The sequence below is a fragment of the Grampus griseus genome (assembly GCF_964374135.1).
Source record: "Grampus griseus genome assembly, chromosome: 20".
In the NCBI taxonomy this organism is placed as follows: Eukaryota; Metazoa; Chordata; class Mammalia; order Artiodactyla; family Delphinidae; genus Grampus; species Grampus griseus.
In genome coordinates, this window is record NC_139014.1 from 1,308,482 (window position 1) to 1,322,835 (window position 14,354).

General features: G+C 49.2%; 1 protein-coding gene across 3 annotated transcripts in view; it reads left to right on the forward strand.

The window, feature by feature from the left end:
* Positions 1–14,354, forward strand: part of CEP112 (centrosomal protein 112) — a 418,975-nt gene that overhangs the window by 364,067 nt on the left and 40,554 nt on the right. For all 3 annotated transcript variants that reach the window (XM_082679947.1, XM_082679948.1, XM_082679949.1), the window contains one exon: positions 12,218–12,307. In XM_082679947.1, the coding sequence (XP_082536073.1) occupies positions 12,218–12,307 (90 nt within the window). The remainder of the gene's footprint in view (positions 1–12,217; positions 12,308–14,354) is intronic.

Genomic DNA, 14,354 nt, shown 5'->3' on the forward strand with positions numbered 1-14,354 from the left:
CGAGAGGAGTGGAGGCGGGGCAGAGTTTCAGAGAGAAAATATGTAAAACAAGGGAATTTTCTTGCCATGTATATTAGTTCCTAGGGCTGCCATAACAAAGTAACACAAACTGGGGAGCTTCAGACAGAAAGCTGTTGTCTGACAGTTCTGGAGGCTAGAAGTCTGAGCTCAAGCAGGGCCGGGCTCCCTCTGAAGGCTCCTGCCTTGCCTCTGTTCCCTTCCCGGGTCCTCCGCGATCTTTGGGGCTCCTTAGCTTGTAGGTGGCTCACTCTCCAGTCCCTACGTCCATTGTCACGTGGCCCAGCTCTTCCTGGGTGTTTCTCCTCTTCTCATAAGAACACCTGTCAGATTGCATGCAGGGCCCACCTGCTCCAGTATGACTTCATCTTAACTAATTACATCTGCAGCAGCCTGTGTCCAAACAAGGACACATTTTGAGGTTCTGTGGGTTAGGACTTAAACATATCTTTTGGCAGGGATGTAATTCAACCCATAATTTCTTTTCTGACGTCATACTGTAAGAGGCAAACCATTGGCATCATTGTTACGGTTGAATGTGTGACTTAGGAACTTTTTCTTCCTGTTTTCCTACATTTTAATGGATCGCGTTAAAGTCTAAACATAGTACAACCGAACCGAGTCGTTCCAGGTCACTGGAGGCTTCTGAAGGGAGGTAGCAGGGCGTACAGGGAGAAGAGCGTTGCAGGCGAGGCGGGGAGAAGCGCCAAGGCCCCGGGCGGTGCGGGGCTGGGCCCCCGGTGGGTGGCGGGCGCAGTGACCGCGCGTGGGGTGACGCCCCGCGGACTGTGCGCGTTAAACCGGGGCGCGGGGAGGCGGCTGCGTCGCCGACCAGAGGGCAGCCGGGCAAGCTGCTGGGGTGCCCTGAGCTGCGTCTTGAGCTCGGTGGGTTTGGCGTGACTCTGCTGACAGCCGTGCGCGTGGGTGAGAAGCAGGTGGAGGGAGGACTCGTGAGGTGATGGGAGCGCGGCTGAGCTCGGGGATCGGCGGCAGGAAGGCCCCAGTGGACCCGCGGTTACCGGGCAGGTGTCCGCGCACGGTCGCTCCACCCCCGAGCTGTGTCTTCCTCGGCCCCGTGTTCTCATGTTCAAGGCCCTGCCGTCACGTTGCTTCTGAACGTGTGTCGCCGAGGAACTTATTTTTCTCTCTTCTTGTCCATATGTTTTTTTTCTACCGTGTTCCCCGCCTTGGTGGGTGGCGGCTGCTCGCCACCGATGCTGGGGTCCTGCTTTAACCCTCCTCTCTCGTACCCGCGCCGGCGCACTCTTACCAAGCCCCGAGGTTCTGGCTCTGGCTCTTCTCCCATCCCCGCGTGCCCCCCCCTCCCGCCCCAGGCCCAGCCCTTCTCCCTAACTCGTATCCAAGCCAGCCCCTCACCCCTCGTGGTATCAAGGTGGCCTCGTGATGGTCCCCCGGCTCTGACAGGGGCAACTCCTAAGGCAGATGGTCCTGCACAAGACAGTCTGGAAAATTGTGCTTTTTAAATTTCTTTTGATTTTTTTAGGGTTTCCGCAACATCTCTCACTGACCTGAAACTTGCCGTTCTGCCTCATTCTGTATTCCTAACCCTCGGCAAAATCCGTGTGCCCAGCCTTGGCACAGACGGTCGTGAGGCTCTCCCACGCTGACACGCAGCGCGGAGGCACGCTCTTTCCCCGGCTGGTCCCGTGGACGCGCACGTGTGTCTGGCCGAGGCTCTGAAAGCACTTCCGCTTGCCTCGCTGTCACCTGGATGTTCTTCCTGATCCGTCCAGCTGGTCACCCTGGGCCCTTTGGTGGTTCCCTTTACTGCAGGATAGAATGCATAATCCCCTCGGCCCCCGAGGCCCGTCTCGGGAGCCCAGGCTGCCTCTGCTAGTTGGTTCCAGGCCCACCGTCCGCATGCCAGGCCCCGTGTGCCACCAGCAGCCTGCCCCCGTGTGGCCACGCCTTGCTCTCTGCAGTGAATCTGTGCGGACGCCTTCCCTGCGCCTCCCGCGGCCGCAGCTCACCTCCCCGCTCGTCTTCCTCCCCACGTCCCGCCTTCCTCCATGCTTGCCAAGACCTCTCTTTGGTGCTGTTTACATGATGTAACTATTCCTTTATAAATCTGCCATGTACACAGGAGCCAGTGCTTTCGCAGGGTAAGGTTTGACACGGGGCCTGGTATACGTTCAGATCATAGACATACTTTTATTAATGTATGAAATGGATTGTCTAAAGAAGACTGGTTAGAGAGGAAAATGGAGCGACGAGAACCTGGTTCGGGAAAGATCCACAATTTAAAGGGAAGAACAGGAGGATGAGCAAAGCGCTGGAGGAGGAGGAGGGTCGCCAGGGCCTCGTGGCCTCGGAGCAGCCCTGGAAGGAGGGGCTCTCGCAGCGCTCAGGGCGGCAGAAAGGTCGAGGCAGGCAGAGATGCGAGAAAGGCCATCGCGTTGGCAAGGAAAGCTTCACTGCGGACCCTGCAGAGAGCAAGTTTAATAAGGTGTGGAGACCAAAGTCAGGCTCCAGGTGAGGAAAATGGTAGCTGATGGGCGAGAATCTGGGTCACAGAGTAAAATGCTTGAGAAACGTGGCCGTCATGGGAAAAAGGACCATCAGGACTGAAGGGGCCTGAAGAGTGTCTCCCCAGAGCCGACGTCCGTTCCCCCGAACAACGCGCGCAAGGGGACCAGTTTCCAGCGGGCAGCGGGGAGAGACGAGACGCCGAGAGAGGCTCGGCAGAAAGGGAGGGGTCAGCAGTGTGGCCGGGCCTTGCCCGGCACGTGGTCCTGTCCAGAACGGCCACTGGGTCCACGATTCACTAAATAATACAAACATTTAACCTAGTTAAAATTTCATTGACGTTATTTTTATTGTCATTCGTGGTGGGTTTTGGATTTTCCATTTATTGTTGTTCTTCCTCATCATGAATCAGCAGGGTTACTCTTAAGCCAATGAGCAATTACTCTCAAGTACGTGTGGACCCGACTATTGGCGTCGTATGTGTTAGATAATATCGTGTACAGTTTTGGTTGTATGAATTTGATCTTGTCAGTGTTGTTGTGAAGCTGGAGCTGTACTTGAGTGTGACCACCGGGAACCTGGGTGACAACTTGTCGCGACTTTGCCGTTTGTCTGTTAGCGCTTCAGTAAATCTCCACATGGAAGGGTGATGCGCTACCACCAGCTTCTGAGATGTGCCGTGCCAGCTTCTGCTGGGCTGTCTGTCCTGTGATCACCGTTTAGTGCTGATGTGTGAACATCCCAGGTTTCTGCTCCACTCTTGGGGCGTCTGGTCTTCTGCCCTGCCAGTCCTTCCACGGACATACACCCTCAACACGACCTATTTGGTCATCTGATTTTTCTTCCGCCTTCTCCACAGCGTACTCCAAAGTGTCGTTTTCATCTTCCAAAGGCACAAATGGAAGTTTAAACAGCACGCATGCACGCTTACAGGTGTACAGGTGTTACTTTCCGTTGTCATACACCCCCACGTTAGACCCAAAGAAGGTATTTTTCGCCACAGTGATTGTGAAAGGTGAAACAGGCATCCTCTTACAACTGCGTTAGGCTGAGTAGTTGAATGGCAGTCATGGTTGCAATCTTGAGACCCGTCTGCACAATGAAGGGTTAACACTGAGCCTTCTTCCCTGTGCAAATGCGTTCTCGTGTATGTATTCGTAAGTGTACTTTTGCCTGTTCACGGTTAAAGGGTCCATCAGAGGCACAGTGTAGCGTCACACAGCAGCTCACAGTCCATACGTGCGTGACCTGTGTCGGTGCCGCTTGAAGGTGTTGTCACTGAATAGTGTGCCTGGCACCTAAGTAGCGAACAGTGTCACAAGCCGTGCAAATAAGCATTCTTTCATTGTCTTGAGCACCTGAATCGTCCCCAGGAAATGGTCTTCTGCATCTGGTCCCTTTATACTCATCTGGAATTTCAATTCCATGCGATGACATTGGGTTGACTTGCCTCTTCAGTGAGTTCTTTCTGCCAGCATCATCAGGACTCCTTCATCACGAATATCACGGAGAGAGTTCTTCCATGGCTTTGCGTTTGATTCTTCTCTGCGTGTCATTTTAACCTGTCGTGTTTCCTTATCTCCCCTTCAGCGTCCACCTTGTGCGGATGCTTTCTGGTCCCGTCTGGAATGATTGTCGTGTTATCCAGGTCCCAACTAGTCGTCCATCAGGCACTGCAGAGCCCCGCCTCTTCGTGGTGTCAGTGCCTTTTACTCCTCTTCCTGTTATAAAAGTGGAAACGGTAACAGAAACCAGCATCATGTAGTGCTGGCTTTTCTTTTTGTGAGTATACTATTGCCGCCATATTCCCCTGAGAACTTCCAGATAAAGGTGTTATATTGCCAAGCAACAGAAGAAGGGCTACTTTTGTTCTTTTGTAGCCATCTGACCAGTGATGACTGGTTTACTGGTAGGGGAACCTTGCTAATGTCTGAGGGATTCCACACCCCATTTGGCTGGGCTGGGTCAGCCGGTAGCTGGGCAGCAGCTGAGGGCACGGCGGCCCACGCTGACTAGCAGGTACATATGGGGGTCACACCCACTGAAACCCCTCCAGAGAGCAGCAGGTGCTCCTTGTGGCCCCCCAGGATGGTCCATCTACAGGACGCTGATTCAAGAGAACATCTCCCGTTAACCCCTGGCAATGGGGCAGCGGTGGGAGGCTTAATCAGATGCCTGGTGTCCCCTCACGGTGGCTGTCACACGCGACTGCCGTGTATCAGGAGAGCACGCCTGTCCTCGCTCCTCCAGAGCCAGTGCTCTGTCACTGCCCATGTTACATGGAGGCTGGGCCAGGCTCCTCCCTTCAAACTCCACCCTCCACCAGATGCCCGGCGACGTGTCAACACACCATGCGCCGCGAGATCCCAGCCCCGACTTGCCATCCTCTGCGCGTTTCTCTAACTTCAGGTCTCCTCTTGGTGCACATACTTAATACGACCCCCGCGATTCTGTAGGAGTTGGACCCCAGCCCGTCTACCTACCCCTGTGCCCGGCCACCGAGGCAGGGGGGTTATCGTTGGCAGCTGCAGCCACAGCACAATTATTGGACCCATAAAACATGATAGTATCTTCAATACATTTATTCTGTTAACCAAAGTATAAAGAAATGTAATGGGCTGTTTGAATCCAGTGGACGTTTTGATAGGCGCAAACACCAAGGACCTTTGGGCCTGGACCAACGTCTCAATGGCCATTTTGGACAGGACTAAATGTCCGCTAGTTGTGACCAACCCCTTAGAATTTGAAAAGAGAAATGAGGGCACTGATGGATGCCCTCCCTTGAGGAAACAAGAAGGGACACCCCTTTGGACAGTTGAGGGAGCAGACTGGGTAAACCTCAGACATTTTTAGCTAGGGACGCAGTAAGGAAGGTAGTTATGTAATTTGAGGGGGGGAATGAAACCTGGAGAAGTTTTAGCAGGAACACCCCAACTGTTTTCAATGAGAAGCAGCTTGTTCTTTATGTAAGTGGTTCATGTCACCAGTGACTACTGTTACCATAGTCCCAACACTTTACTAAGCGTTTCAGAGATTACTTTAAAAATATGGGCAGGAGTGTTACCCTTGTGAAGCTCATAGTCTAAGATGCAGGGGGGAAGTCAGATGAATTCACAATTCATAAATATGTTATCATATAGGGGACATACTGACTTAGTGAGAAATACGACTTCAGGTTCAATGGGGTAGAAATTCACGTCCGTTGGCAGGGGTTGGAATGATGCTGCAGGCCCAGGGGACTGCACGTGTGAACGATTAGACATGTAAGTAAGCAAAAATTTAAACCAGTGACTTACGGGCGCTCCGCATTCCCTGGGCTCACGCAGAGGAGGGGCGGCCTCTGTTCTGCAGAGACTGACTGCAGTGCAAATGCTTATCACACAGGCTGAATGAGGAAATTCCTCTGAGATCCTGAAACATCGTAGCCGGGCTTCTTGAACTTGATCCTAGATTCCTACCACCCGAGATAAGAATGTGTTCGCAAGTGAAGCTGTCTGGAGGGACGCAGTAGGGCAAATGTGCTTTGAATTTCCTGAGTACAGATGCACTGACCACTCCCAGAGGAGACGTGGGTGATGTCAGGACGGTCTCTGTGTGACTGGGGAACATTAACGAGGTGTGTTAGGACCTTCCAGCTTCCTTAGATCATCCAAGTTTTGGAATAATGTGATTTCTTTTCCTGGAACCTCTGTGAAGACTGGGAAACACTAACTTTTTAAAAAGTGCAGTTTTAAGACTTTTAAAGGAAGGTTTTTAGGAAATTTTAAAGGCCTGAAAGTAGGTGAGAGAGAGAGGAAAAGAGAGGGAAAGCGAAAACTTTCGTATTCTTTGGTGAAAGTGCTACTCTTGTTTTTTATATTGGCTGCAATACTTTTGCCTTTTCTGTTGAATCAGTAGCCTAATAAATACTATAAAATCGCTCATATCAAAGTGCAATTTCTCATTCCTGCGGTTTGTTGCAACAACTAAAAAGTTTTCACCGGAAAGGAATTTTGCCTCATGTGAAGAGTATCATATGTATTAAAGCCCCTTTTCTTCACACCAGTACCACGAGAGGCTGACTTATGAGGGTTAAAAAAAGAAAAGAAAAGGTACCTGCATGGAGCGTGAAAAAATTAAAAGCCTGAGTGGAAGCCTTAACGGAAAAAAATTATACTATCGTGTTTTGAATATGGTAGTGGCCTCGGCAGTAACTGTGGTTCTAGTTCAGTGACTTCACCTCTAGAGCACAAACCTGTTCTCGGTGCTACAGAATCACTAATAAAACGTTTCTACGGTTTGTTATTCATCCTGGGTAGGTCTGAAGAAATCACTTTAAAAGAAATCTTGACCGGCATTTCAGCTGAAGAAGACTTGTTGCTTTTGTTAGTAGGTTTAGCCTACTTAAAAATAAAATAAAATGAGAAAAGGAGTCATAGGGGCCCGTGTAAACAGCCAGCAAGGCCCCCCAGTCAAAACGCCACTCTCTGCTCTTGTGTCACCTCCCCTAACCCCAGATTTGTGTCTCCTCATCCGGGGCACAGGGCTTGGGCTTTTTGCTGGATCCCAATTGTTTAAGATGTGATTTTTTTTTAAAAAGTAATGAGATTTTATTGTTTTATTTAATTTTCCCTTACCTTTCGGTTAGCAGTAGTAGAAAGAAAAGCATTTGCTGTTTCTGTGTCAATTTACCTGTCAAAGGAAACCTACTGATCAGAAATATTGTCAGCACCATTTGTAACCTTGGGCATTGTTAAAAAGGCAGTTAAGGTCTAAATGAGAGTTCTGCTTCCTTCCCTTTTATAATTTGTGTCTCTTCACTGTAGTCACAGGTCGGGTGTCATTTCGGTTTGATGGATAAACCAATCAGTGGAAGATGGTTTATAAGCAAGATTTTATTATCTGAACAGATATTTTATGACACAAACTTTTAAATCATATTACATGTTTTAAATGGAAAACAGACCATCACCATTTTTTTAAGAAATTTTAGAGTTTTACCATAAGTAAATTGTATCTCAATAAAAATGTAAGTAAGCCTTCCCTTTCGTGTTATCTTCTCCTGAGGTCAAAATATGAACACCCCACTCCCTGCTTCCAAAATATACATGGGGAAATCCTTACACATCCCGCCTACTCACTGAAGGACGAATGAATCATCTGTTTTTTCTGAAGTAAAACAGTAAATTCAAACCTCATGAAAGGAAGGATATGGTGACTTCATGTTTTTTAACTAGAAAAAGCTTTAAAAATTCTTTTTTCTTTATTATGGAAACTTTCAAACATACGCAGAAGTAGGGAGAATAATATGCAGAATCCCCATCTACCCACCACCCGGCTTCACCAGTTTTTAACAGTTTGCGGGACTGGCTCCTTCTTGGCAGTGTCTTTCATACGCTCTGCTTTCCTTCCTTGCTCATCTCCTTGGCTACGCGAGTTGCCGCTGGTGAAGCCCCTCCTGTGTCTCACCCAGCAGAGGTTCGTCGGCCTCCTTGATTCCTGACCACAGACTTAACGCAAAATCAACGACTTTGAGAACCCCAGTTTTATACTTAAATAGGGCAAAACTTCATCCGCAATCTTTTTCGCTTACATCTGATTTAATCCAGTCCCTTCAAATAAAAGAACCTGCATCATTCAAGGTCCCACTTCCGGGAGAACACGTTCTATGGGCCAGCACTCAGGGAAGGAGCCGTTTACGCTTCGGCCCTCATACGGATGGCTGGCCCAGAAGATGTACCGCCGACCTCGTGGTGACTTGTGACCAAGCCAGACACAAGCGTGAGCCACGACCTGGCAACACAGAATGAGGCAGGGTGCACGGAAGACACACCAAATCTCAAGTCAGTGAGAACCGGTCTGAAAACTCCTAAAAAGTGGAGGGCACAGTTCTGTAGAATGTGTGATTCAGGAGAAAGGTGACTTCTGTGCTACTGATTCTGTTTCGATCTGCAAGTGGATTTTTCCACATTTCTCACAACTGAGGTTTTTGGTAAAGATGGGAAAGTGGGGAGTTTGAGATCATGCCGTCTGGTGAGACCCTGCAGTGCAGGTGTCCCGGGTTATGAGACAAGTCTGCGTGCTCGGCCGGCCAGATGGACGCCCACCCCCCAGTCCCACCCTCAGATGAGGGGAGGACCTGGCTGAGAGTTTGGCCAAAGACAAGGTCAGAAATCTCTAGAAAAACTTGTGCTAAATCCTAAGTCTGAAAGCCTCTGTCATGCCTTGTACACTAGGGACGCTCTGACTATATCTTGTGTATCATTACAGCCCAGTCTTTCTCCTTTCCAATGAAGTTTTCCTGTATTAAATAACTTTTTAACCACTTATAATTCAAACGAACTTGCATTTCATGTGTCCATTATTAAAAGGCATGTATCTGCCATCATTTCACGTTTGTTTAAGGCCTGTGAGAGACACTTCGATGTTTTGTTTTGTTTTGTTTTGTTTTGGCTGCCTTGGGTCTTCGTTGCTGCGCGCAGGCTTTCTCTAGTTGTGGTGAGCGGGTGCTACTCTTCGTTGCAGTGCGTGGGCTTCCCATGGCGGTGGCTTCTCTTGGGAAGCACGGGCTCTAGGCACGTGGGCTCAGTAGTTGTGACTCGCGGGCTCTAGAGCGCAGGCTCAGTAGTTGTGGCGCATGGGCTAAGTCGTTCCGCGGCATGTGGGATCTTCCAGGACCAGGGCTCGAACCCACGTCCCCTGCATTGGCAGGCGGATTCTTAACCACTGCGCCACCAGGGAAGTCCCGATACTTTGGTTTTTAGAAGTCCTTAATGAGTGGCTTTACGAGTTGAGCAGCTGGCCTCGAACCATGTTTATAAGTTTTATGGAAATAGCGTTGACTATAATACTCTTTCTCCGACGAACAGCAGAGCTCTGGGACCATCACAGGTGCCCCTCTGGGCACATTAGCTACCCTGGCTTCTCCTCACCCTGGAGAGTCCATGAAACTGTCAAATCTTTTACACTTTAATGTGCTCTCACTACTTTCATATTTTAAATAAACAAATCAAATTATCCTATAACCGGCTCCCTTTTAAAGAGTGTGGCCTGCCCTCGTTGTTCTTGTAGAGCTGCTTATGTCATGTACGTTTTTCTTCTGGAAAATGTCATTCTTTGTTCACAGTCCCCACGAAGTTCTCCGAGAGCCACCTGAGGGTGGCCAGGCCCAGCAAGCCCACTTGCATGGCATTTAAAGGCAGGTTTAACTGGGAGAAAAGAACCGTCTTTCCGCAGTGATGCAAGTTCACACAGCAGAGTTGAGGCGGGGCCTCCTTGTGCAAAATAAACAGCGTGGCCGTTCAAGTTGGATTTTGTTTTAGATTTTTGACCCAGTGTTGGACATTCCATTCTTTAATGATCTTGGGCTTTTCTCAGGAATAAAGTAAAAGTTCTGTTTTGTGGGTGTGTCAAATGTCAAATTGGAAGGTTTTTGAATAAAGAAGCCACAACTTAAAAGAAAGGTCCTTCTTGTGCTCGCTCAGTCGTTGTGGTTGTGTTCATACAGGCCTCTGGCAAACTGAGGATGAACATCTCATGACCTAATAACTTTTTAGAATATGAGACCAGGAACAGCTGTCCTTTTCCTTTAGTCTGATACATTTTCACTTTTTGGAAAGTGGGATATTACTTGGTTACTTTCCATTTTTTAAACTGATTTTTTTTTTTTTTGAGTTTTTTGCTTGTTTTTTTTTTGCGGTACGCAGGCCTCTCACTGTCGTGGCCTCTCCCGTTGCAGAGCACAGGCTCCAGACGCGCAGGCTCAGTGGCCATGGCTCACGGGCCCAGCCGCTCCGCAGCATGTGGGATCTTTCCAGACCGGGGCACGAACCCGTGTCCCCTGCATCGGCAGGCGGACTCTCAACCACTGCGCCACCAGGGAAGCCCTATACTCTTATAAATAGAGGTTCTTAGCCTGGGGTCCATCCAGGGACAGGCTTCAGGCAACTGGACTCCCTGAAATCACAGGCAAAATAATAAGCACTGTTTTCCATGTGGGGAGTGACCACACGGCATTTGCCAGACGCTCCAGTGGAGCTAGAACTCCAGAAAAAGGTAAGAACCATGGTCTCTGTCTGCATGGAGAAAAGGCTGGAATTGCATTGAAAGAATTTTTAGTGGATACAAACCGAGACATCGTGTCTGAACTCCAGACCCTTCCCCCAGCTGCTGCCCAGCATCCCGGCTTGGATGTGGAACAGGCATCCCGCACTCGACGTACCGCAGGCTGAGCTCCGACCTTCTCCCCCACACCTGTCCCTCCCGTCCCGAACCTCCCCAACTGCGGTCTTCTACCTGCTCAAGCCAAAATCCCGGAGTCTCTTCTCTGTTTTTACTTTTCATGCTCTGCGTCCTTTCCCTGGAGCCGCGATCTCTATCTTCAGATAGACTGGGAATCTGCCGCTGCCTCGCCCCCGGCTGGTCCAGTTCTCCACCACCCTTTCCCGGTGTGTTTTCACGGCCTCGACCCTGCCTCTCTGCCTCTGCCCGTGTCCCTCTTCCATCTGTTTTTCACGGCAACCAAAGCAACCCTGCCCACAGCCCTCCAGGAGCCCCCGTCTACCTCGAATAAAGCCTGAAGTCCTCAAGTGCCCTCTGAGGTTCACGGGACCTGACGTGACTCGACCCCCGGTATGTGCAGGGGTCCCTGCCTGGAAGGTTCTTCCTGCACGTGTCTCTGTGACCTGCTCGCTCTTCTCCTTCAGGTTTGGCTCAGTTAGGTTGTCTTGGGCCATCTGTTTAAGACTGCAACACCCTCCTCACCACGTTCCAGGATAGCCTCCTTCCCCGCAGTATTTTCCCTCCGCACTTACCACTGACATATATCATGCTCCCCGTTTGCTTATTGTCTGCCCCAGTACAGCAGAAGCTCCGTGAGAGCAGGGAATGTGTTTCATCTGTTTTCTTTCACCGCTTTATTTGGAATACGTGTCACAGTCCTTCGCCTAGAGCAGAAACTCAGGAGTCTTAATTGAATGAATTTTATTTTGAGAATTCGTTTAGCATCTTTGCAGTCACTCTTTGAGAGTGTGTTCTGTTCACCGTCATTTCGCACGTGCTATATCTATAATTAACATCAGATTGTTTGAATGGATCCTGTTTCTTTTCTAGTTCACCTCTTTACTTAAAGTAGTAATGGATACAATGATATTTACTGATCTTTCCATTCCCGGCTTCCCCCAGCCTGAACCTGAATTTGATTTCCAACAGCTACTTGGCAACTGAAAGTGTTCATCTCTGTCTATTTCTTACAGTTTCCTCAAATTCCATGCCATCCTCAACGGCTTAATAAAAAATGCCTTTAAGGTTACCATAACATACTCCAATGACCAGAGTATAATTCTGAACAATGCCGTGTCGGTCCAGTGTTACGATTCCTAGCTATCGGGACACTTTTCAGAGTGTGGGTGTGCCTCGCAGGTGTCCTGATAGGGCTACTTTAATTAGCAATAGTTCTACACTTTATTGCGTGCTTGTGTGTCTATGCTGGGAACAGGAGATGTTTTTATAAGATGCATTGACACCTGCTAATGTGTCTGGTGTGTGAGTCTGGAGTTTTTGATACTAGTTATTCCTAAAGTAGAAAACATCTGGGCCTGAAACGAAAAGGCTGGTTTTGGAGCCGCAGTAATAGACCAGAGCTGAGGCCTTTTTGATACCAGTTCAGGTGGTAAAACTGTTTTCCAAGGCTGCTCATTTTTAATGTTTTTGTATTTATCTTATACCGTTTCAGGCTTTACAAGACGAGCTAGAAAAGCGCTCGAATCAAGCACGATGTTTGGAGAAAAAACTGCAGCACAAGGAACTGGAATCACAGGAGCAGGTACTGCCCGCTCGGCTGGTTTGCTCGTTCACTTTCTCCAGGTCCAGGAGCTCACGTGTGTCCTGTTTCCACCGGGTGCTTTGGCCGCGAGTAACAGAATCCTCGGCCCCTCGCTGCGCGTAAACAACAAAGGGATCTGTTGCCTCGCAACCTGTTAACCTCTGTCGCAGAAAGCCTGGAGGTAGGGTAGGCTCTGGGCGGGGAGCCCTGGGTCGCTGGCTCCGCCTCTCTCGCGCTCCCGCGGCTCTACGTCCCGTGTAGGGTCCATACCAAAGCCAGCTCCGCGGTGCTCACAGCAGCTCCAGGCATCCCGCGCAGATCTAGCAGTATCCAGGGGCAAAAAGGGACTTACGTTTCCGGGGTGCCCTTACGCAAAGTCAGGAGACCTTTCCCAGAAGCACCCCCGTACGCAACTCCCTTCTCATCTCATTGGCCAGAGCAGGTCACACGCTCAGAGCAGGTCACACGTCCAATCCCTGGCGGGAGGCTGGAGGGGACCAAACTAGGCTGGACCACTTAGGGTCTGCCTGCCGGCGTTGGAGTCATAAAAGGAAGGACAGCCCGGACAAGGGAGAGGGGAAATGTGTTGGGGACGCAGCCAACCGTGTCTGCTGCGTCCTCATATCAGAACACAGGGACGTAGATCATGTTTTCTTTTGAATTTTAATTTTCTCCTCCTTCTTTCCAGTGTGTTAATGAAACAATCTAGTATAACCAGAATAGTCTGGCTTTGACAATAGCCAGTGACCACAGGATCATTTTCATCCAATTCTTTTACATTTAAAGTAAATTTAACTAAATTTAAACTGAAAAGTCAACCGTGTATTAATGAACTTCATGAGTCTTAATGAAACCTTTTGTAAACGCACTGTCCTCAGCTACTGCGTACAGCATTACTAAAATTCTTCTAAGTGCCACAAATCTTTATGGACAGAACCCGCTGTAGGTGTTGGCAGACACTTATACTTTGGTTGTCTCGTAGTCAATTCAGTGCAGGGATATTGGGTTAGGTCATTTTGGCCTTGTCAGAAGAGTAAGCCCTGAAGTAAGGCGAATAGAGGGACTTTTGTCATCTCTGGAGTTGTTTACAGACAAGACCCCAAGGTAGGGATTGCACGAAATGGCAGGTGTAAGCGTCTAATAGATGCCACGTAATAACACTTACTGAATGGACTTGACCTCCTGTAATTCCTTCCTACTGTCTAATGTATGCCCTGCATCATATACATGTCATCTTTGTGTCATGTATGTATATATCATGTCTATATACGATATGTCTTGTATAGGGTCTGTGTCGGACAGTCCATGATAGGGTCACAAAATAGGAAATTCTAGGATGAAAAACTAATAGTAACTATATTTATTGAAGGCCCACAAGATGAGAGACACTACAAGAAACGTTACACATGTTAGTTCATTTATCCTGATAATAACCATGTAAGGCCAGTATTATCCCATTTCCCAATTGGCACGCTAAAACCCAGAGAGGTTAAGTGACACGTCCAAGGTCACACAGCTGGTAACCAGTACAGGTGGATTCACACCCTGGTTTAGCTGAATTCCAAATCTTTGCTCCTTTCATGACAGTTTTGGGTTTTTTGTTTTTTGTTTTTTTTGCGGTACGCGGGCCTCTCACTGTTGTGGCCTCTCCCGTTGCGGAGCACAGGCTCCGGACGTGCAGGCCAAGTGGCCATGGCTCACGGGCCCAGCCGCTCCGCGGCATGTGGGATCTTCCCGGACGGGGGCACGAACCCGTGTCCCCTGCATCGGCAGGCGGACTCTCAACCACTGTGCCACCAGGGAAGCCCCTTGACAGTTTTTAAGTTACAGCATTTCTAGTTTAGAAAGCTGCCTAGCAGTGATAGGGAAAGTGAGTTTATTAAGGATGTCAGGGAAAAAAATACCGCCCCAGACACCCAGTACGGCGGGCAACGCCATTAACTCTCTGTGGGCAGAGAGCAGCAAAGAGCAAAGCAGACGGAAGCAGAGCCCATTTGGCCACAGGTGAAAACACGTCCTTGGGTGGCTGTGTGGCCTTCAGGTGGGA